General features: G+C 36.1%; 1 protein-coding gene across 3 annotated transcripts in view; it reads right to left on the bottom strand.

The window, feature by feature from the left end:
• SLF2 (SMC5-SMC6 complex localization factor 2) overlaps positions 1 to 21312 on the bottom strand; it is a 41318-nt gene that overhangs the window by 6379 nt on the left and 13627 nt on the right. For all 3 annotated transcript variants that reach the window (XM_055560623.1, XM_055560624.1, XM_055560625.1), the window contains exons 7-18: positions 20718 to 20840; positions 19595 to 19762; positions 18559 to 18661; positions 14481 to 14556; positions 13554 to 13695; positions 8619 to 8721; positions 7833 to 8009; positions 6145 to 6242; positions 5495 to 5582; positions 3751 to 3882; positions 3188 to 3265; positions 909 to 995 (exon numbers count right to left, since the gene is read on the bottom strand). In XM_055560623.1, coding sequence (XP_055416598.1) covers positions 909 to 995; positions 3188 to 3265; positions 3751 to 3882; positions 5495 to 5582; positions 6145 to 6242; positions 7833 to 8009; positions 8619 to 8721; positions 13554 to 13695; positions 14481 to 14556; positions 18559 to 18661; positions 19595 to 19762; positions 20718 to 20840 — 1375 coding nt within the window. The remainder of the gene's footprint in view (positions 1 to 908; positions 996 to 3187; positions 3266 to 3750; positions 3883 to 5494; positions 5583 to 6144; positions 6243 to 7832; positions 8010 to 8618; positions 8722 to 13553; positions 13696 to 14480; positions 14557 to 18558; positions 18662 to 19594; positions 19763 to 20717; positions 20841 to 21312) is intronic.

Raw genomic sequence — 21312 nt, 5'->3', positions numbered from 1 at the left:
GTTTGGCAGATTCGGTTTCTCCAAAACAATCAGCACCTTTTCTACTAGAGGCTTGTGGAGAGGCATGCAATTCATTCACTTCAGCAGGACTGCCCCCGAAGCAATTTCCATAGATCTCCGTGTCACTCTCCACTCTAAGTAAGAGGAGCCCTGGCACCAGTCTATGTCCAGCCTCTTGGCTTTAAGAAACAAACAACTTGGGGGTGGTCCCCTGTAGCATGTCTGTCAGCAGTAGCCATCACCACCAAGTTCTACGGGCCAGTAACTAGTCGATGTTCAAAAGAATGTGTTTCTGAAACTGGTTTTCACTCTAAGCCAAAGAGCTATCTCCACCTGCATTTGAAAATCTGCAATCTAATACAATTTTGTTAGTTGCTCCTTTTAGTATTTAACTTAAATCTATTAAAACAAATACAGATACTAAATCTACATAGGCATTGTTGAAATGACTTTACAGCTAATTACAAACCTGAAATCTCACTTTTAATGACTATCTAAACAAATGGCAAGAAAGAATCACCCCTACACTGCAAAAGCTAAAGAATGATTAAGAATAAAAAAAAAAAAATCCTTAGAAGAAAATGTTTTAAAAAATAGTGGTGTTTATGTTTCAGGAAAAATTGTCAAATTGTTTTATTAATACTAAAGTTGCTTTCCTAACTCCATATTCTTATATTCAGCTTTTCTGTTCAGCTTCTTGTCTTAAATGTTTTGCTTTGAGATTTTTCCCTTTCACTTTCAATCTAGCTAGAAGTACTTAGACGAACCTAATTTGTTATTAAACGAGAAAGTCTTATTTCTAATGCTATATGTTCTTAAAAAAGAGGCTTATAGGCTTCTCTTACTCAAATATTAATAAAGCCAAGGATAAACAAACAACGAAACTATTAGGAAAAAGGCATACTTACCTTGGTTCTATAAAACAGTCTTGCATCTTCCCTAATATCACACTTAACGTGCTTTTCCAAAGCCCCACAGAGGTGCACAAAGTGTTTCTGTGTAAAACAAATACAAAGGATGAAAACAATTTTAAAGCATTACAAATGAACAAAGAAGAGATTATGTAGCTAGAACTGACAATCATTTAAAAAAAATCTACCTTAGCAATTTCTGATATTAACTGTCCAACACAGAAGCAGTCATATGAGTAAAATGTAGTGACTGCTGCAATAATCAGACAGTTACAGCTTATTGCTAGCTTTTTGCATTAAGACACATTAGTGAAAATTAGCCCGAGTTCAGACTATGATGTAGTGCCCAGAAATATAAGTCCTTCTGTTAACACGATCTCTAATGAAATATTCAAGTAACAGCTGACCTATTTTCTCTATGAACAAAACAATGTTTACTAATAGTTCTTTGAAAAATTAAGTGTCCTAAGTTTTAGAAGTATACAGTTCCAAAGAGTCACACTTGTATATATACTAAGGTGAGAATGTAAATGGACACTTTTGAGGAGGGAAATATGATAATAATCATTTTACAATAATTAAAATTTGAAAACTTTATAAATTTTGATTTAGCATTTCTACTTCTAGGAATTTACCCTACAGAAATGCTTCCAAAGGTTCATGTTAGTATTGTGTGTAATCACAGAAAAAGGAATGTTCATCAGTAAAGATTTTGGAATACTATAGTTTAATTACACAGAAGTGCTAAGTAATTTACAGTGGAGGAGAAAAAACAATTTGCAAATAATGTGAATAGCATGACAGCATTTTTTAAAAAGTAATTATGTTAGGATATCCATAAATTATGGCGAAATTTACAGGAGGGCACTGGATTATAAAGTCTTTCACTTTCTACCTTACATGGTTTTATAGTAATTGAGTTTTAACACAATATTGTTTTCTAATCAGAAAAAAAAATTAAAAAATTTAAAGGCCATATATAAGAACAGATAGATGACTGCATGCATGCTAAGTTGCTTCAGTTGCGTCCAACTCTTTGCAATCCTATGGACTGTAGCTTGCCAGGCTCATCTGTTCATGGGATTCTCCAGGCAAGATACTGGAGTGGGTTGCTCTGCCCTCCTCCAGGGGATCTTCCTGATCCTGGGATGGAACCCATGTCTCTTCTGTCTCCTGCATTGGCAGGCAGGTTCTTTACCACTAGGGCCACTAGGGAAGCCCCACAGATGATTATATTAGGTTCCAATCAGGAGAGCAAACACAGTTCTATGCACAACAGTGTTTATAAAAACACAGGAAGCAGTCTTGTGTCCTTTTTGATCATGTCTAAGGAGATACAAAATTTTAAACAGGGGTTGGATTACCTAAAATGTGAAACATGGAGAATTAAACAAGAATTCTCCCCACAAATAAGGAACATGATAGTACTGGAAGAATAAACTAATTCAAAATGAAAATCTTAACATGAGGAGATAATTTAGGAATGTAGATCTCGAGTAGCCTGATTTACCATCAGTTTAATTTTGAAGGCAAACATTATTTTTAAAGAAAAAAGGAAATGGAGTGGGAGCAGAGATGGGAAGAATGGAGCTAAGAGCTAGCTCATTTAGTATTTGGTGATCTTGATTACTGCCAAGTTATCACGGTTAAGTTCCACTCCAATAAACAGAACAAACATCTCTAGATGAATAATTGTCAACAATATGGCTGCAATCCCTGGTTGAGGAACTAAGATTCTGCAAGTTGTATAGCAAGGCAAGAAAAAAAAAGGTTGAGTTTGGACTTCCCTGGTGGTCCAGCAGTTAAGAATCCGCCTGCCAATACTAGGGACGCAGGTTGGTCCAGGAACATTCCACATGCCATGGGGCAACTCAGCCTGTGAACCACAACTACTAAAGCCCACACACTCTATAGAGACTGTGTGCCCTAACTATGGAGCCTGCAAGTTGCTACTACAAAGCCCACATACCCTAGGGCCTGTGCCCCATAACAAGAGAAGTCACCGCAATGAGAAGCCCACACACTCCAATGAGAGAGTAGCTCCTGCTTGCTGCAACTGGAGAAAGCCTGCACAGCAATGAAGACTCAGTGCAGACAACAACAAAAGAAGGCTGCAAGGTTACCATCACTTCTCCCTTTCCAGTGTACAGTTATTTCAACAGTGAATCCAAAGTGAATTTGATAAAAGTTATTATATTTTCTCCTATATAAAAAATGATCATTAGTCCATCAATAGTGACATTTATTAAAAATAAAAAGGATGAAAAAATACCTACCCGCTGTCCAGAAGAAAAGGAGTGAGAACAACTAACCTCACCGATTAAATGAAGAAGAATGTAGGTCAGGTAATATGCCTGGTACAGAAATGAATAAAGTCAACACCCATGGATGAAATTAGTTAGAGTACATGTCATCCCAGTTTAAACAAACATTAGGGAAGTTGCCCAGGAAGGACTGGATTTGCTAAAGTTAACTGGACTGGTAAGTAAGCAAAAGTCAAGCATTTATCCCAGGTTTCTGATTTCTAATTCAAGTTCATTCCTTTTACCACCTCATGACTGCCCTAGTAAAGGGCTACGAAAAATACTCAACAGTATTAAATTACCAACAACAATCCTTTTATTTCAATCTTCAAGTTAGCTGAAGGATTTTTATGACAGCAATAAACAAAAATATCATTCACCATATAACTATGCTACAATGTATCTAGTCTCTAAATTCAGAAATGTCAAAAAATAAATAAATAAATAAATAAATAAATTCAGAAATGTCTATGGTTAGGAAGCTATCACAGGTTGTGCTCAAATGTCCTCTTTTGAGATGATCTAGCCCTGGATACCTGCTTTTCAAGTTCCAAATGAAGACTATCATCAATAGTGCTGTTTGGTTGTTCAGCTCTTTTCTTCAAGACCATTTTCTTCAACAAATCTGAAGGCTTCATTTGCACAAGATAGCGATGTAAGACTGATATCTATCAAAGGAAAGAGGAGACAATGAAACATATTAGGCAATACACTTACTCTTTCTTAGGCATGTTTTTTTTCAGTGTCCTCTGTTCATTTTGTCTTTTCTAATTTAGCTTCTTAAAGTTCAGTGATATTCATTTATTCTTTACTTAAAAGTTCCCAACCGAGGGACTTCCTTGGCAGTCAGTGGTTAAAAACTACACACTCCCAATGTAGGGGGCACAGGTCTGATCCCTAGTCAGGGAAGATTCTGCATGCCACGTGGTGCAACCAAAAAAACAAAGTCTCCAACTGACCCACCAAGGTTTATATGTCTTTTATATACTGTTAAACTTCATTGTAATAAAATGAGAGGGGGAAAAAAAGTCAACTGCTTAAAGGGGATCTTAATTTTAATTTTTTTGGTTGTACTTTGAGGCTTGTAGGATCTTAGTTCCCCAATCAGGCAATCAGGGATTGAACCCAGGCCCTGGCAGTGAAAGTGCCAAGTGCTAACCACTGAATCACCAGGAAATTCCCTAAAAGGGATATTAAATTTAAGATTTAGTACTTTTAATTGAAGATGAAAACTTAAGGAGGAGACCAAATTGCATTACCAAAGAGGTCAAAGGGAATACTTTTTATGAAAAATTATTCGAAAGTCAGCAAAGTTAAATCTTCATCCTTGTGAGTCGAAGTCACTGAATTTTGGAAAGAATTCTCTTTTGATGGCAGTAATATCACTGAAAGGACTGAGAGCTATTTCTAATTACCTTGGTGGCTCAGGTGTGGTCCCCCCATAAATCTAGAATCAAATCTACTTCAACTCTACTAATACAGAAACAGCTGTCCTCTTCAATCTCTCTGTCCCACAGCACCCTGAGCATACTTCTGTCCCTGCTCTTGCTACACTGTACCACAATGGTTGGTTAATTGTTTCAACCACTACAGTTTGTTTTCAAGGCCAGAATCTCTATCTCCAATTTATTTATTTTTACTCTGTAGGACATGACAGATTATCTTATACTGCACTGCAATTCAAACAAGAACACCACATCTAGATCGGATTCTATGTTTCAAATTCAACTACAAATAGCCCCACTAGTGCTACTGATGTTTGTAAAAAGCCTTCTGGACTTCTCAGAATGGGTTTTCTATAGGACATGTTTATATATGTGCATATATACATAATATGTTCACTACTGAACCAAGTACTTAATTAAAGGGCAACCACATTTAAGCTCTATAATTTAAAGAGCTATAATTTAAAAATATAAACACAGGATGTAATTAACATTTAATAGTTTTACAATTTCTAATCTCATGATAAAATTGCTAATGTTGACAAGGTGAAATAATTAAATAATTTATATAGTATATTTTCATTTTCCCAGCACTTTTACAAATTAATTCATCTAATTGTCCACAACCATCCTATGTGGTAGATGGTGTAATACTGTCTCCATTTCACAGATAAAGAAACTGGGTCTCATTGGTTAAATACCATGCAAAAGATTACATGAACAGTACTTGGCCTAAGAGTTAAGCCCTAACTGCAGGACTTTTGACATAGGACCCATCATTTTTTTCTATATGTCTCTCCCATTTATTAAAAGAAAACAAAAGTGCTATTTATACCTGCAGATTATTCACATTAGGGATATCTTCACGTTTTTCATCCAAAAGCTTTGAAATAATCACTAGGCTGAGGCACTGTCTCAGTTGCCTGAAATTAGAATTTTTAGGATGCACTTAATCAATACTGTTTAAGAAGCAAATGAATGAGCCAAAAGAAGTTCTATTCTAATTTGCAACACAGCTAATGTTTCAAGAGAATGCTATATAAGAATATATAAACTTTATTAGAATAGTAACATTTCCATGTAAAATATATGTACACAAAGTTAAAGTTGTCTGAAGTGGAGGAAAACCATTAACAGCCTTTATCTTTGACCCTGACGATTTACTGTTAGAAAATCTATTTTATTGCTGGAATTCCTTTTTATTAAAGGAAAAAAAAAAAAGCGAATTGATTCATTTTTGTGGTATATGCCATCTATATTAAGTTATCAGATAAGCTAAAGCTAAAATTAACAATCAAGACTATTACAAAGTGATGTGAGCTGAAAATCAGAATCAGGCTATCAATTCCTTTTCTTATAATTTAATATCAAATAAAAGACTCTGATCTAACATTTAAGAAATGATGAAAGGAAATAAAGGACCTAAAAGCATTTCATTAATGTAAACATATATCATTCTAATGTTTCATTCTCACTTTTCAATACCTTCCACGTGATGTCCAATTAGGGACCAGCTGTACCAACCAGAGAAGGTTGTGGGGATGAGTGGAGAGTTCGTTTATGGCCAGAGAGAGTTCAGGCACCTGAAAACAAACCATGAGCACAATTTTTCACCTAAGTTAGTGGAATCAAGTATCTAACACCATCCATGTCCCTTCTTGACTTAAGATTACAAAAAGAGCACACAGATTCAGTTTTATCTTAAACTCTAGAGTAAACTGAATAAATACATTTATCAGAACTTTATTTAACTTTTGTGTTTTGTGCTACATTCTATCTACATTGATTTTATGTCCTTCAAAGAATAATCTAAATACACCATTGTGTATATGTACCACAGCTTTCTTATCCATTCATCTGCTGATGGACATCTAGGATGCTTCCATGTCGTGAAGTTTAAAAAAAAAAAAAAAAAAAAGAATAATCTAAATACAAATACCAGTTTTCAAAGGTATATAGTAAGAGTTGTACAATACATGTTCCTGAACAGGAATTTTTTGAATTTAGGAATACTCAAGTTTAAATACTATTTCAGTATTCAAAATAATCCCTTAGCAAGAGTCGGGAAGATGCCCTGGAGAAGGAAATGGCAACCCACTCCAGTGTTTTTGCCCGGGAAATCCCATGGAGAGAAGAACCTGGTGGGCTATAGTGAATGGGGTTCCAAAGAGCCAGACACGACTGGTCAACCGAATTTAAAAAAAAAAAAAAGGAAAGGAAATATAGGATAGGGTAAGAGATAAGATTGATTGTGTGCTGTGCTAAGTCGCTGCAGTCATGTCCAACTCTGTGCGACCCAATGGACTGTAGCCCGCCAGGTTCCTGTGTCCATGGGATTCTCCAGGCAAGATACTGGAGTGGGTTGCCATGGCCTCCTCCAGGGGCTCTTCCCAACCCAGGGATCAAACCTATGTCTCTCATGTCTCCTGCATTGGCAGGCAGGTTCTTTATCACTAGTGCCACCTAGGAAGCTGAAAATTGATTAATGTTGATAATTGCTGAAGCTGGGTGATAAGTACTTAGGGGTTCATTAAACTGTTTCCCCTACTTTAGCACGTTTGACATTTTCTTCCAAAAAAAAGGTGGAAAAACATAATTTTAAAAAACCTAACAAAAATTATACATGTTTACCCTCAATGGCCACAGAAATTTAACTCAAATTCTTGTACGCGTGATTCAGTCTACCACTTCATTTAGGGCTCTGTTCAAAGGTTACTTCAGAAAGGCCTTCTCTAACTGCCTCATATCAAATAGCAGAGGACCCCTGCCTTGTCCTGCTTTATTGTAATTTGTAGCATTTACTATAACTTAATATGATATTGTAATCTACATTTACACTGTTTGTAACCTAACCCTTTGACTAAAAAGTGTGGGTAGAGCAAGGGTTTTATCTTCACACAGCTTTGTCTCTAGCACCTGTATTAATAATACTTGGCTCACAGTTAATCCCCAATAAACATAACACATTTTTTGTTGAATGAATGGCTTCAGTTTTATTAAGATTCAGTTTCATGAATTAAACACAGTTCCAGCAAAGACAGTCTTTTCCTCAGTTAAGTTTTCATCTGCTGAAGATCTCAACTTAGGTTAGAAACTGTCAATTCTGCATGCACTATGAAAGTCAAACTGTGATGCTATACAAAAAACAATACTAAAGTTTTAAGTAATGTTACCTTTGTGTTCCAATCTCTGATGTTTTTCATCAGGTTTATTAAGAGGCTCTGAAAGTCCACTAGAGGAATCTGTTTCAATTCTTTTTCCAAACTCATTTTAAACAACATTAAGATCAGTAACATTATTTCACGATCCTGGTAACCTTCTGGATGTATAGATGTACACAAGCCTAGAAACTTTGACACACATCAGAGACAAAACAACTTAAGGAAATATATTCTGCTTGAAGAGTTTACAGTATAAAAACTTTTTGACAAAAAATGCAAATGGGAACTACACAGAAACCAAAACATCAGCTGTCTAGGAAAAGGCAAAAAACATTCATGTTAATAGTTGAATTGCTAAGTATTTTCTTCTCCATTTTTAATTTTCAAGATTTTAACAGTTCAATATCACGATTGATTCGATTCAGTCACTAAAGATGTTTAACACTTATTAATTCTTGGTCACTAAGGTATACTGTAAATAACAATTTTTCTTTGTATATTTTAATTCTAGAAAATTATTATTTTCAAAAATACTAGTTTCAAAAAGCTTCTTGGTAAAGGTATTCCTAGAACTAATTTAATCACATAATGCTGATTTAAAGTTCCCTTTTGCTCGTAATATTAAAACAAAAATAAAAACAGCAAAATCAAGTTTTAATACAAAGACTATTGCTAAGGAATTTCAGACACTAGAAATGCCATGGTAAAACACCAGTGATTTTGTTTGAAAATCGCTAAGCAAAAAACTAAATGGTTCCAGCTCTGTGCTAAAGACATACAAAACAGTTTTTTTCCTACCTTAACCACATTTAAAATGTTGGTTTCAGGGAGAGAAGAAAAAATTGGCTTGTAAGATGAATCTTCATTTTCTTTCACCCCCAACGTCATCTGTGTTTCAGAACTACAGAAAAGTGAATAAGTAAGTGAGAAATTAGGAATAAAATTCTGAGAAGCACTGAACAACAAAAATTTTACTGAGGTATAATTACATACGATAAAAGAAATATACACATTTAAAACTTTGATGAATATGTATATACTAGTGTAACCACCATCCCAACCAAGAAATAGAACATTTCTATTACTTCCCAGAGTCCTTGTCAGATCTGAGTTAATCAGCTATCTCCTACTCCAGGTATATTTGATTCTCATCTCTACACATTAGTTTTCCCTCAAACAGCTGCTTTTTATAAAGCAATCTCCCTGTTGCTCTTGGTGTCTGAGAGCTATGTAGAAGGTGGCTCTGACTACAAAGAACTCAAAATACCAGTGGCCAATAAAACTGCCACAGCAATATAAACAATTCTAAGCATTTCAATTTTGGTTGAGGAAATCAGTGAAGGTTCATGGTAGAGAGACAAATGAACCTAGCCTTCAAAATACAGGTAATGTTTTATTTAATGTTTTTGAATAAATAAGCCTTTCATATGGTTAAAAAAAGGTTGAGAGATATGAAGGCACAGTGTGCTAAAGAGAATGGTCCTTGCAGTCTAGGCCCTCATCAGCTCATTCCCCTTCCCGTGGACGATCACTACTAGCTTCAGCCCTTCCTCCCGCAGGTGTTTTATATACATACAAGTAAATATGAATGCACCTCTCTCCAATGCTTTAATACTTGTATCTTGGAGATACTCCTATAACTACATGTGCAGAACCTTCTTATTTCTTAAAATATCTGAGTAGCTGTAGTGACTATCAGATGAAGTACCATATATTAAGCCCCCAGAACCATGTCTGGCACACAGTAAAAATATGTAAGTATTGGTAGCTCCACTCAAATGAACAGTGCTTCAGGAAGTGAGACAGATAAGATCTTGGTAAGCAGACACTGAGGATGGAGGTGAGGGACTTGCATGAGGAAGATCCAATGCAACAATGGCTAATATGAAGAAAGAGCAAGAGAATCAATTTGGTTAGAACAAAAGGGTGAACAAAATAGAAAACAGGTCAGAGTCAATTGTAGAGTCTTAAATACAGGTGTAAAGGTTTAAAAGTGGAGAAGAAAATTTTCATAAAAGGAATCCTCTAACAGTGAAAAGAAGAAGTATATTGGAGGTGGGAAGCTTCCAGGAGGAAGATTTTTGCCACGCTAGACATGAGAGGAGGATCTGAATAAGGCTGATGCTAGGAATGAAAAGAAAAGAATAGCTGTGAGATAGGTACAGGTGCAGGAAGAGAACACAGCGATGTAAAACAGTGATGGAATGTAGAATAGAAAGAGGTTAGAACTAAGTCTGTATATCCTGCAGACTAATGCTAAAGAACTGTTACTTGAATCCTTTAATGTCTTACTCTCCTATCTGAATATTTACTCTAACAACCTTCAAATCTACTATTTGGATGCATATTTGTGAGTATGCATACACATAACAGCAAAAATAGATAGGTTGCACTTGAGTCCTAGTAAAAGAAGAGTGAGTTGTGGTCATATCTCAACAGGATTTAGTCTTGTACTCCATGCTGTTTAAACAGGTATTTCATTATGCTTCACTCATTTCTTCACCAGCTCACTCTTGCTCATCTGTGTTCATCTTTGCCTACCACTATACAGCAACAGTAACTTACAGCCACCACCTCCTGGCTGCAGTCACCAGACCTGACTGAGGCAACTCTTCAGTTGGTAAATAATCAGAAAAACTATTATTGGCATTTATTATGTCTTAATGAAATCATTATATCTTTACTTCACTATTGCCACTATAGTTCCTGTTCACTACAGTGAAGAGAAAAAATTCAAATCTGTTGCATACATACAAAATCACCACATACTACTCAGTTCATTAAATGTTAAATAATAAAATAGTATTAACTTTCTAAATATAGGTATTTGAGTATTTTGGTCTTCTTTTTGGGGGGGAAACATTGGAGCTTTTGAATGCTCTGAGAAAGCATTATGTTTCCTATTTAAAGTGATAGAATACAGTCTTCATGTGAAAATTTGCTATCTAACGTATTTTCAGATACAGGTTACATCTAAGCAACAAGGAGGAATCCTGTATGTGGTGGAAAGAGATGGAGGGATGAAGATTTTGGTTCTAGATATACCAAATAACAAAATTTGCATTTTTAAAAAAAGTAAAGGTGAGTGCATTTTCATAAAGTTTAAGAACTGTTTTTCCTTTTTTATTTACTTCCTTTGTCCATTTTTCTAATAGTTATTGAACTTTTTCTTATTAATTTGAAATTAAGCCTTTATCCATGACCAGAGTTCCATTCATAGTTGATGATTACACAATGCAGGGGTTGGAGCACCCACCCGCCACAAAGTCTAGAATCCTTGTACTAGGTATAACTGGCTCTGTATACATCTGCAGATTCAATCAACTGATGATTGTATAGTACTGCAGACTCTTCAACAACCTGGTTTGAACTGCACAGGTCTACTTAAAAGTGGGTTTTTTTAAATAGTAAATAATATAGTACTATTATGATATACATATTCTCCCTTCCACCCCTCAATTTTGACTTTTGTTTATGGTGATTACTGTCATAGAGATTTTTCTTTAAAAAAGTGGTCAAATATGTGAAATATCTCCTTTTATGGATTTTGCATATTCAAACAAAATCATCTTCCCTTCTTCTAGGATTATTAAAAAAAGTTATTCTATTACTCTGTGATTTCATTATACACATTTAAATCTTCATCAGTTTGAAGTATGGAAAGATTTTTTTTCCTAAAAATCCACCTCATTCCCAAATAATGGGTAATATCAGATACTGAATAGCTCACTCTTTCCTCATTTTTTGAAACACTACCTTTAGCATTTACCAAGTATCTGTTTCTTTTCCAGGCTTATTTTCTTCCACTTATGGAGCTTTGAATCTCTATACCTGTCCCATGTTATTATCTGCTAAGGTCAATCCTGCCTCATAACTTCTCAAAACTTTCCTGGGCATTATTTTTTCTATATGACTTTAGAATCACTTGTAGAGTCCCAATTCCCCTTGTCTCCACAAAAACCTGACTAGCGTTTCTTTAATTTTGCTGGAGTATAGTTGATTTACAGGGTTGTGTAAGTTTTAATTTTTATTTAGGATCTCATCAAGTTCAGTGTACCTTAGGGGGAGCTCTAATGTATTTATGATGAATTTTCCTACTGTTCTTTTTTGTTCTTTAGTAATTTTACACACACATACACAACTTCTATTTAAGCTTATTCCTAGGTATTTAGCATATTTTTCTTACTTACTATTGTAAATTAAGTATATCTTTTAGTTAGCTCATATATCCAAAGGTTAGTAACTTTTCTTTAACATCGTACCCTGGCATCCATACCAAATTTTCTTACTAGTTTGTCATTGCTTTTCAATTGACTCTTAGGCTTCTATATATACATTAAATCACCTTTTCGGCAAACAATGAATCTTTCACCACTTCCAATCTTTGTATCTTTTTTTTATTATCTAATTATTTTGACTTATTGTGTTTGAGCTTTCCTCTTCCCAGGCTTCAAGGCTGAATTCTTTCTTTTGGTTTATGCCCTCTAAGGTTGGTCCAGAGGTTTGTGTAAGCTTCTTATAGGGTGAGATCTGTGCTGAGTTTTGGTTTGTTTTGTTTCTCCTCTGATGGGCAAGGCTGAATGAGGGGGTAATCCTGTCTGCTGATGATTGGGTTTGTATATTTGTTTTGTTTGTTGTTTAGATGAGGCGTCCTGCTATTGGTGGTAGGGTGATGCTGGGTCTTGTATTCCAATGGTTCCCTTTGTGTGAGTTCTCACTATTTGATATGGTTCCCTTTGTGTGAGTTCTCACTATTTGATATCTCCTAGGGTTAGTTCTCTGGTAGTCTAGGGTCTTGGAGTCAGTGCTCCCACTCCAAAGCCTCAGGGCTTGATCTTGAGTTTTGCGTGGGGGCCTATATATTCTTTTCCACTGGTCAGGTACTCCTGTCTGCTCTCAATTGGTGTTTGGCATGCACTTCAGTGTCTGAAGGTGTATTCCTGATGTACTGTGCAGAGAGATGTACTCCATGCCCACCTACTCCTCCGCCATCTTGTTCTTCCCCTGAATTAAACAATTTTTTTCATGGAGAATAGAGAAAGTGTTTGTATGAAGATTCGGTAGTTCAAAATTTTTCCAAGGGGAGCTGATGGAGAAAGTTCCTTTTCTTCTTATAGACCATGGACTCCACTACACAGAAGAGCCTTGCTGGCATGGGCAAGCAGCTAGGCTTGCAGCTCCTTCAGCTCCCACCATATCTTCCCTTCAGCCTCTCCAAGTCTTGGGCCTCTCTGTATATTTTACTTGATGAGGTCAGATACAAAAATGATCAGGTAGATGGAACCACTTGAAGAGCTTCTCTCTGTAGGCAGCCCTGTCCTGCAGCCAAGGGTGTGCCTTCAGGCCGGGCCACAGGAGGGCGGCTAGGGTGGGGCTGGGGGTGAGCCAGAAGACCAAGCCTGAAGGAACTGAGGTGATTGAGGCGGCAGTAGCTGCTCATGACCTAATTGTTTTGGCCAGTAATCCCCAAATAGTTGTAAATAACAACGGGCAGTCTCATAAAAAAAAAATTTTTTTTTTAATTTAAAAATGTTTCCATTTTTTCCCTGTTAAATATGATGATGGCATTTAGATTTAGATGTTAAGAATGTCTCTCATTCAAGATCCATTTCAACTTTGAGAGATTTTTAAAAAACCAAGAATGAATACTGAATTATCAAATGAATATTAACTGTTGTTATATAAATCATTTAAAAGATGATTTTGGGAGTTAATAGTGAAAAGAACACTTACACTAGATTGTCTTCATTAAAGTCTGGCTGAAGATTCTCCAGAGGAAATAAAGATCTAAAATCAATTCCCATATTGAAAAACACAGCAGCTATATCAGACAATGATGGAATCCAGGGCCAAATTGGTGAATCACTGAAGGTATCTAGTTAACAGAAGAAAATATTTTATCCCAAATCTTGGGTTCACAAACCCTCAGTTGTAAGATGATAGTTTGCATGTGAAACATGGATTATTACCATGATTTCATAGAAATGGCAGCTGGTAATAAATTAACTATATAGTCATCTAGAATAATCATATAGGAATTATAGATTTTCAATTAAATATGAAGGAAATGACATTTATGAACAAAATATCTGTGAGTGATGGATGATAAAAAGGTTAACGTGGGAGGAACATTTTGAGAAGACTGGAAAACAACAACAGTAAGAACAGTAAAAAACCAAATACTGCTAACACAAAGATTTTATCATGTACAGTGTCTATGTAGTCCCAAGTCTTACAGGTAAAGCATAATGTTTCATTAAAAGGGATCCCAAAGGTGAGAATGCAACTGTCATACTCTTACGGTGGATACTTTCAATCTTTTCAGGCATAATCAGTACAATACTGTTGCTCACCAAAAAGCCATCAAAGTTAATTGGCTAATTAAACAAATAAAGAATTTCTCTTTACCCAGCACAGCAGGCCATGACTTGGTAAAAATTATGTAGGGGCTGCCACTTGTAAGATCTTATACCCCTTTTCTCAATGCAACTAGAAAAATGCACTCTCTTATTAGTTTCATTTTATTATTAAAGACTCTATATTAAAAAAATAATTTTTATTCTATATTTCCAAATATCCTAATGTTTAGTAATATGAAAGAGATCATGAAAAAGCAACCAAAAATTCATGCTACTAATCACAGTAAATTTGTATACTCACCATTTCTTATTGTTATTTCCATTAATGTACTTAGAATCTGCATAGATACAATACAGTCTGTATGAACTGACATCATCTGTTAAAAGTAGTAAAGAGTATTGAGAGAGAAGAAAGAGCAAAGAGGGTCAGAGAGATTAACATACTCCACCCAACATAAAATATGAGTTGGAATTTAAATACAGAGCTGATTCATAAGTCAGAGCCCTTTCCATTCCAACACGCTGCTTTTTCTTTTTCTTTTTCTTACAACTTTCATTTATAATTAGATAAATATAATATTTAAAATGATCAAAAGTACATTTCTAGTTCATATCATACCATGAAACCAAAAGACCATAAAGGAGAAGGCTACTAAGCTGATTGTCACATCACGGGCAAAAATCAAATCACGAACTAGTAAGAAATATTTTACAAATATACAAATTAATATGTCAATGTGAATTTTTAAAAGCTACTCAATATCACTAATAATCAAAGAAATGCAAAAAAAAAAAAAAAAAAAAAAGACGTATCATTAGTTGACTTCAGGATTGGTAAAGATCAGGAGTTGTGATAATAGTGTTCACAAGAGTACTAAGGAAAGAGGTAGTATGCCCAATGTGAGTGTGATCTGGTAAAAACTGTAAAGTCTATTTGGCAATGTTTATGCAAAGTCATTGTCCTTATACTTTGATCTACTCAGGCTTTTTTATGTACAAAAATTAACATACGGAAGCATATCATTAGTGTAATTTCTACAAGACAACTTTTGGAAATAAAATCTCAAGTTTAACAGACATTAAAAAAATCATAACATATCAAGTTATTTTAAAACGGTTTTGTAGAGGAAAACATATCGTGCTTCTATTTCTTTTGTTTTGGAACCATAGATTATAATAATGAATAAATTTAAATCTATGTAAGGATGAATAACCTAAACTCTGGTTTCAGTCAGGCATATAACATGTGTCATTTCAAAATCAACCTATGTGAAAAAAAAAAGTCTCTGCTATGATGTTTGAGTCATCATTACACTCTGCCAGCAGGGGCAGAATCATTCAAAGGCCTGGTTACAGGACAAGTTCTAGATAAACAACCTTTTTGTAGGGGGTGATGAACTTAAAGGTGGGCAATACAGTGAAAGTGAAAGCTCTCAGTTGTGTCTGACTCTGCAACCCCTTGGAATTCTCCAGGCCAGAATACAGGAGTGGGTATCCATTCCCTTCTCCAGAGGATCTTCTTAACCCAGGTCTCCCATATGAGCCACCAGGAAAGCCTGGCGGCAATACAGAATTTGGAGATAAGTAGAGATATATATACATAAAACAATCTAATGTCTGTCAATTGAGATTGGGTTAAATGAATCAATCATGATATAGCACTACAAAGGAATACTTATAAAGCAATTAAGAAGAATGATAACATGTCTGTATCAAGATGAAAATAAGTCAATAATTTATAGTTATCTGAAGAAAAAAAAAGTTATAGAACAGCTCATACTCTGTTCACATTGTCTTTCTGGACAACTACATTAAGACATGATAAAATCATGAAGAGGCAAACATTTCAATTAACAATTCAATTTCAAACTATTAGGATTATAGAATTAAAGTGAATTCTGACACATTTTCTGGGGGGGAAAAAAAAATATATATATATATATATGTAAGTTGGTAAGTCTCTCCATCATGAAAAATGGACTTGGAATTAAAAAGAAGAAATGAGACAAAGTGTCTTACATGGAAAAAAGCACTTAACAAATGGTTATTAGTTTGCTTTTCAAAGAATAAATATGAAGAGTATAAAAAACTGCTTACATGAAGGTATGTTTATATGTCATTATTAGGGTTTTAAAGGCTATAATAATGGGCCCACATCAACATGATGAAAACACAGATGAATGCAAAATCTTACTTGTAAGTTTAAGAAAAAATATATTACACAGAGAATAATGGAGTCCTGGCATGACAACAAATGAGGTTCTGAATTGTTATAAATATCTGGGGGCAGGGGTTGATGGGTAGAGTCTTGCTGGAAACTGCTGGCAATAAAGATCTTATATGGAGCACTTGTTCATTCATTGGGGAGAACAAATTAACAATTTAGGAGTGAAAGTGACAAGCTAAAGGTCATTCAGGAGGGTGACCAGTAAAGGGACTTGAGAATATTTAGTGTGGGAAGTGATGAGTCATGACAGTTGTTTAAATAACTGAAGGACTGTTAGATGAGGTATATTGTGGGGAGCTATAGAAACGATAATTAGTATTACTAGATAAAAAGTATTTGGAGGCAAATTTTGATTTAATTAGGATTGTTAAGAAAAAAAAAATTACTGGAATCTAAGAAGTGAGCAATTAAGCACAGGAAGCAAATGTTCCTGCTCCATAGTCTGTCCCACCTGTTATTCTCTGTGCCTAGAATGCTCTTCTCTCCTCTCATTTATCATTTGACATATCTATTAATATAAATGTACACACACACATTTACGGTCTGTCTCCTCTATACTAGAACATGGGTTTCAAGAAATCAGAAACAGTTTTTTTATTACTGCTCTCTCCAGTACCTGGCACAGTTGGCACTCAAATATGCCAGCTATATGAAAAATGAATGAGAAACTATACTGGAGTATCTAGTTTTTGCCAAATATGAGATTTTTTGAAATGCAATCTTAGAAGTCCAAAATAGAAACTGCATGTTTCCCCTACTTCTCGCTTCATACATTTAGTAGTTCTCTGATACCACTGATATTTATAAAGTTACCATGTAGATACCACAAAATTAAGGTAATTATTTAAGTGGATTTAAAAGTTAAATATGGAACTTCCCTGGTGGTATGAGTGAAGTCGCTCAGTCATGTCCCACTCTTTGCAACCCCATGGACCGCAGTTCTCCAGGCAAGAGTACTAGAATGGGCTGCCATTTCCTTCTCCAGAGGATCTTCCCGACCCAGGGATCGAACCCGGGTCTCCCGTATAGTAGGCAGATGCTTTACCGTCTGAGCCACCAGGGAAGTAGTGGATAAGAATCCGCCCACCAATGCAGGAGACAAGGGTCCGATCCCTAGTCCAGGAAGATTCCACACACCATGGAGCAACTAAGCCTGTGCACCACAACTACTGAGCCTGTGTTCCAGACCCTGGGACTCACAAATAGTGAAGCCTGTGCACCCTAGAGCCTGTGCCCCTCAAAAAGAGAAGCCACAGCAATGAGAAGCCCTCGTACTCCAACGAAGAGTAGCCCCCATTCACAACTAGAAAAAGCCTGCACAGCAACAAAGAACTAGTGCAGCCAAAAATAAAATAAATTTAAAAGTTCAATATGAACAGGGGTGAGAAATACTCAGGTGGATTTGCACCTCCCCAAATATGAATGGGGGAATATTAACATACAGTTCAGATCCTAACAATGTATGGAGCTGCTGGCAAAAAATAGGGGGAATAGGTAGGAGAAAAACTCCAGGTACATAAGCATTAGAAGACCTTTTCTAAAGCGAACTACAATAGTGATTTACCAGTGTGATGAAATGTCTTAGGCACAACGAGCAGTACTGCCTATCCTGCACACTGTCTACATTGGCATTTCTTTGGCAAACCTTTTCCTTAAATTAGTATTTATTTATTGGCTGCACTGGGTCTTCGTTGCTGCATACAGACTTTCTCTAGTTGTGGCAAGCAAGGGCTACTCTTTGTTGTGGTGCTTGGATTTCATTGGCTCCTCTTGTTGCAGAGCACAGGCTCTAGGAACTTGGGCTTCAGTATCTGCACCACACCTGGGCTCAGTAGCTGAGGCGTGCAGGCTCTAGGGCATATGGGCTTCAGCAGTTGTGGCACATGGGTTTAGCTGCTCTGCAGCATGTGCAATCTTCCCAGACTAGGGATCAGAACCCGTGTCCCCTGCATTGGCGGGTGGATTCTTATCCACTGTACCACCCAGGAAGTGCTGGTAACCTCTTTATGCCAGTTTTTAACCCACTAAAATCATGGGTTTAATATGCTAGATTTTTTTTCTTTAGCAATATGCAAATAAGATTACATTTTAAAAGTTTACTTTTGACTGAAAAGTATAGACAGAGACGATATCTCAAAAACATTTCTCTTACCCGAAATAGCCACTTCAACACAGGTACAGGACACTGGACATAGTGATAAGCCGAGGTAAGGAAGCCTTGTGTTGTCAAAAAAATTTGATCTGTTTTTCCTGATCTGAAAAAATACAGTGAAATCAATATGACTGCTATATTCATGGCAAGAAACGTGTACCACATCTGACATAACCAGGGAAATGAACAAGCAAACCATTGCAGTCCATAGAGGTGGACTCGGCCCTAATGTGGATAGGTTACTCATTAAAAAAATTCAATCAATGGCCTCAAGATGAACCAACCTGTTGGCCTGGCTCCAGATTTATCTGGTGGATGAATCTACATTAGCTGGCAGTGTTAAAGTGTTAAAGAGCCTATCAAGTCTCAGAACACTGTCCACTTTTGCCAGCCTGGGTTTGTACTTCCAAAAGGCTCAGCACCAGAATTAGTGCTCTCTCTCTCTCTGGGTCTGAACTATCACACACCGAGAGAAATTAGACTAGTCTGGGTATTGTGGTAGAGACTGTTAGTTGCCTATTCTGACATCTATTCACGTCTTTCCTCTTGGTAAATGAACTCTGGGGTTTTTAGCTGGGCACACTGGCTGCCTGAAATAAAAATCACTCCCAGGCTTCCTTGCAAAGGTAGGTGTGGCCATGCTGACTAAGTTCTACCCAACTAACCCTAAGCTGAAGTGTTATGTGGGGCTTCTGGGAATTTAAATGTAAAGGCTGGAGCTCCAGTAGCACCTGAAGCAACCAAGTGCTAAAAATGGTGAAGAAGAAAGACTATATTTCTTGTGTAAGCTCTTGTTATTTTGACAGTCATTGTTATTAGATACTGATCTTAATCCTAACCAGTAGAGGCACGGGATATGCCAAACGACTATCTTACACTGCTTCCTATAATAATAAACACAAAGAGCAATAGTAATTAGAGGACTAAGAAACAGGATAAGTCATAATAGAAATTAACCTTTCAGAAGAATTGCATCAAGTCAGTAATCTTTTAATTCTTATACAGGAAAAAGTAAAATGTCTATTTTCCTACTTACTTAAGAATAAGCTTTTCTACAGCACTTTGTCCGATAAAACCAGAGTCTCTTAAATCCAAAGTATACTGACTGAAAATTTTTCCAGAATTAAGGAAATTAAATATTTCTTCGCCTGGATGATGATCAGGAATAGCATCGATTGTAATTGAAAATTTCTTTAGAAATTCTCTGGGAAAAAAGAAAAAAAAAAGAAGTTATTGAATACTGAACAATTATACTGCATATAGTTTTGTATTTAAAGACTGGGTGCAAAAAACCTTTATCTTAGGACCACTATTAACCCTAGATTAGAAGGCGAACATGAGAGCACATGTTCTGCTCCTCCCACTTTTTGCTAGTAGTTAATAGTGCAAAGCCACTAAACGTGTCTGTGCAAAAAGAAAAACTAGGAAAGACAAAGAAATGTAACTTGGCCTTAACATTTGCCTTTCAAGTCCACCCCAGATGGATTAAGAACCCACCATATATTATTCATAAAGTAAACAACCACCAATGTTCCATTTATTTTATGAAAAACAATTTTTAAATGTATTTTTAATAGAGTGTATTTATGAAAAACACTGAGTGCTCTTTTTTTCCTCCGAATGATTTGTTTATCTAGTTTTATTGAGGTATAATAGACATACAGCATGGTATAAGTTTAAAATATACAGCATAAAGATGTGACTTACATACATCTGGAAATGATGATCACAAGTTTAGTGAACCACCACCATCTTATACTGGTACAAAATTAAAGAAATAGGAAAAAATTTTTTTTCTTGTGATAAGAACTCTTAGGATTTACTCTTTTATCAACTTTCACTACAACATACAACAGTGTTAACTTTATTTCTCACGTTGTACATTACAACCCTAGTACTTATTTATCTTATAATTGGAAGTTTGTACCTTGTGATCACCTTCATCCAATCCATCCTTCCTCTGAACCCTCTGCCTCTGGTAACCACAAATCTGATCTTTTTCTGTGGTTTGTTCTCAAGTAAAACTGACCTACAACACTGTTAGTTCCTGTTAACACAGTATAGTGACTTTGTACTTGTATACATTTCAAAATGATCACCATGACAAGTCTAGTTATGATGTACCACCATTTATAGCTATTTACTAATTCCCCACATACTTGTGCTCTTCTAAGAGGCCATCTTCATCATCAGTACTGTCGTGATCACCAATTCTGATTGGGGATTTAATCCCTCGGCCCTGCCTGATGTCTTCCTGTAGTTGCTTTTGCAGTTCATCTAGCCTGAGAATCAAAAGAATGTTATAATAAATGGCTTAACCTAAAAATAAAAAATCTTTAGTTTATGTCTAAAAGCAGTACCTACAAAAACTCATTAAAAGACTTGACTATTTCTTTATGGCTAAGACTTCATGAGGGCTTCGTGGATGGCTCAGCGGGTAAAGAATCCGCTTGCCAATGCAGGAGACACAACAGACCAGAGTTCAATCCTGGGTCAGGAAGATTCCCTGTAGAAGGAAATGGCAACCTGGGTACTCCAGTATTCTCGCCTGGGAAATTCCATGGACAAGGAGCCTGATGGGATACAGTGCATGGGGTCAAAAAGAGTTGGACACAACTAAGCACGTGTCACTGAGGGTTGGACGTGACTGGGCGACTTCACTTTCAATTTTCACTTTCATGCATTGGAGAAGGAAATGGCAACCCACTCCAGTGTTCTTGCCTGGAGAATCCCAGGGACGGGGGAGCCTGGTGG

This window comes from Bubalus kerabau, chromosome 22 (genome assembly GCF_029407905.1).
Source record: "Bubalus kerabau isolate K-KA32 ecotype Philippines breed swamp buffalo chromosome 22, PCC_UOA_SB_1v2, whole genome shotgun sequence".
Lineage (NCBI taxonomy): Eukaryota > Metazoa > Chordata > Mammalia > Artiodactyla > Bovidae > Bubalus > Bubalus kerabau.
This window is presented reverse-complemented; position numbering and strand designations above follow the sequence as displayed.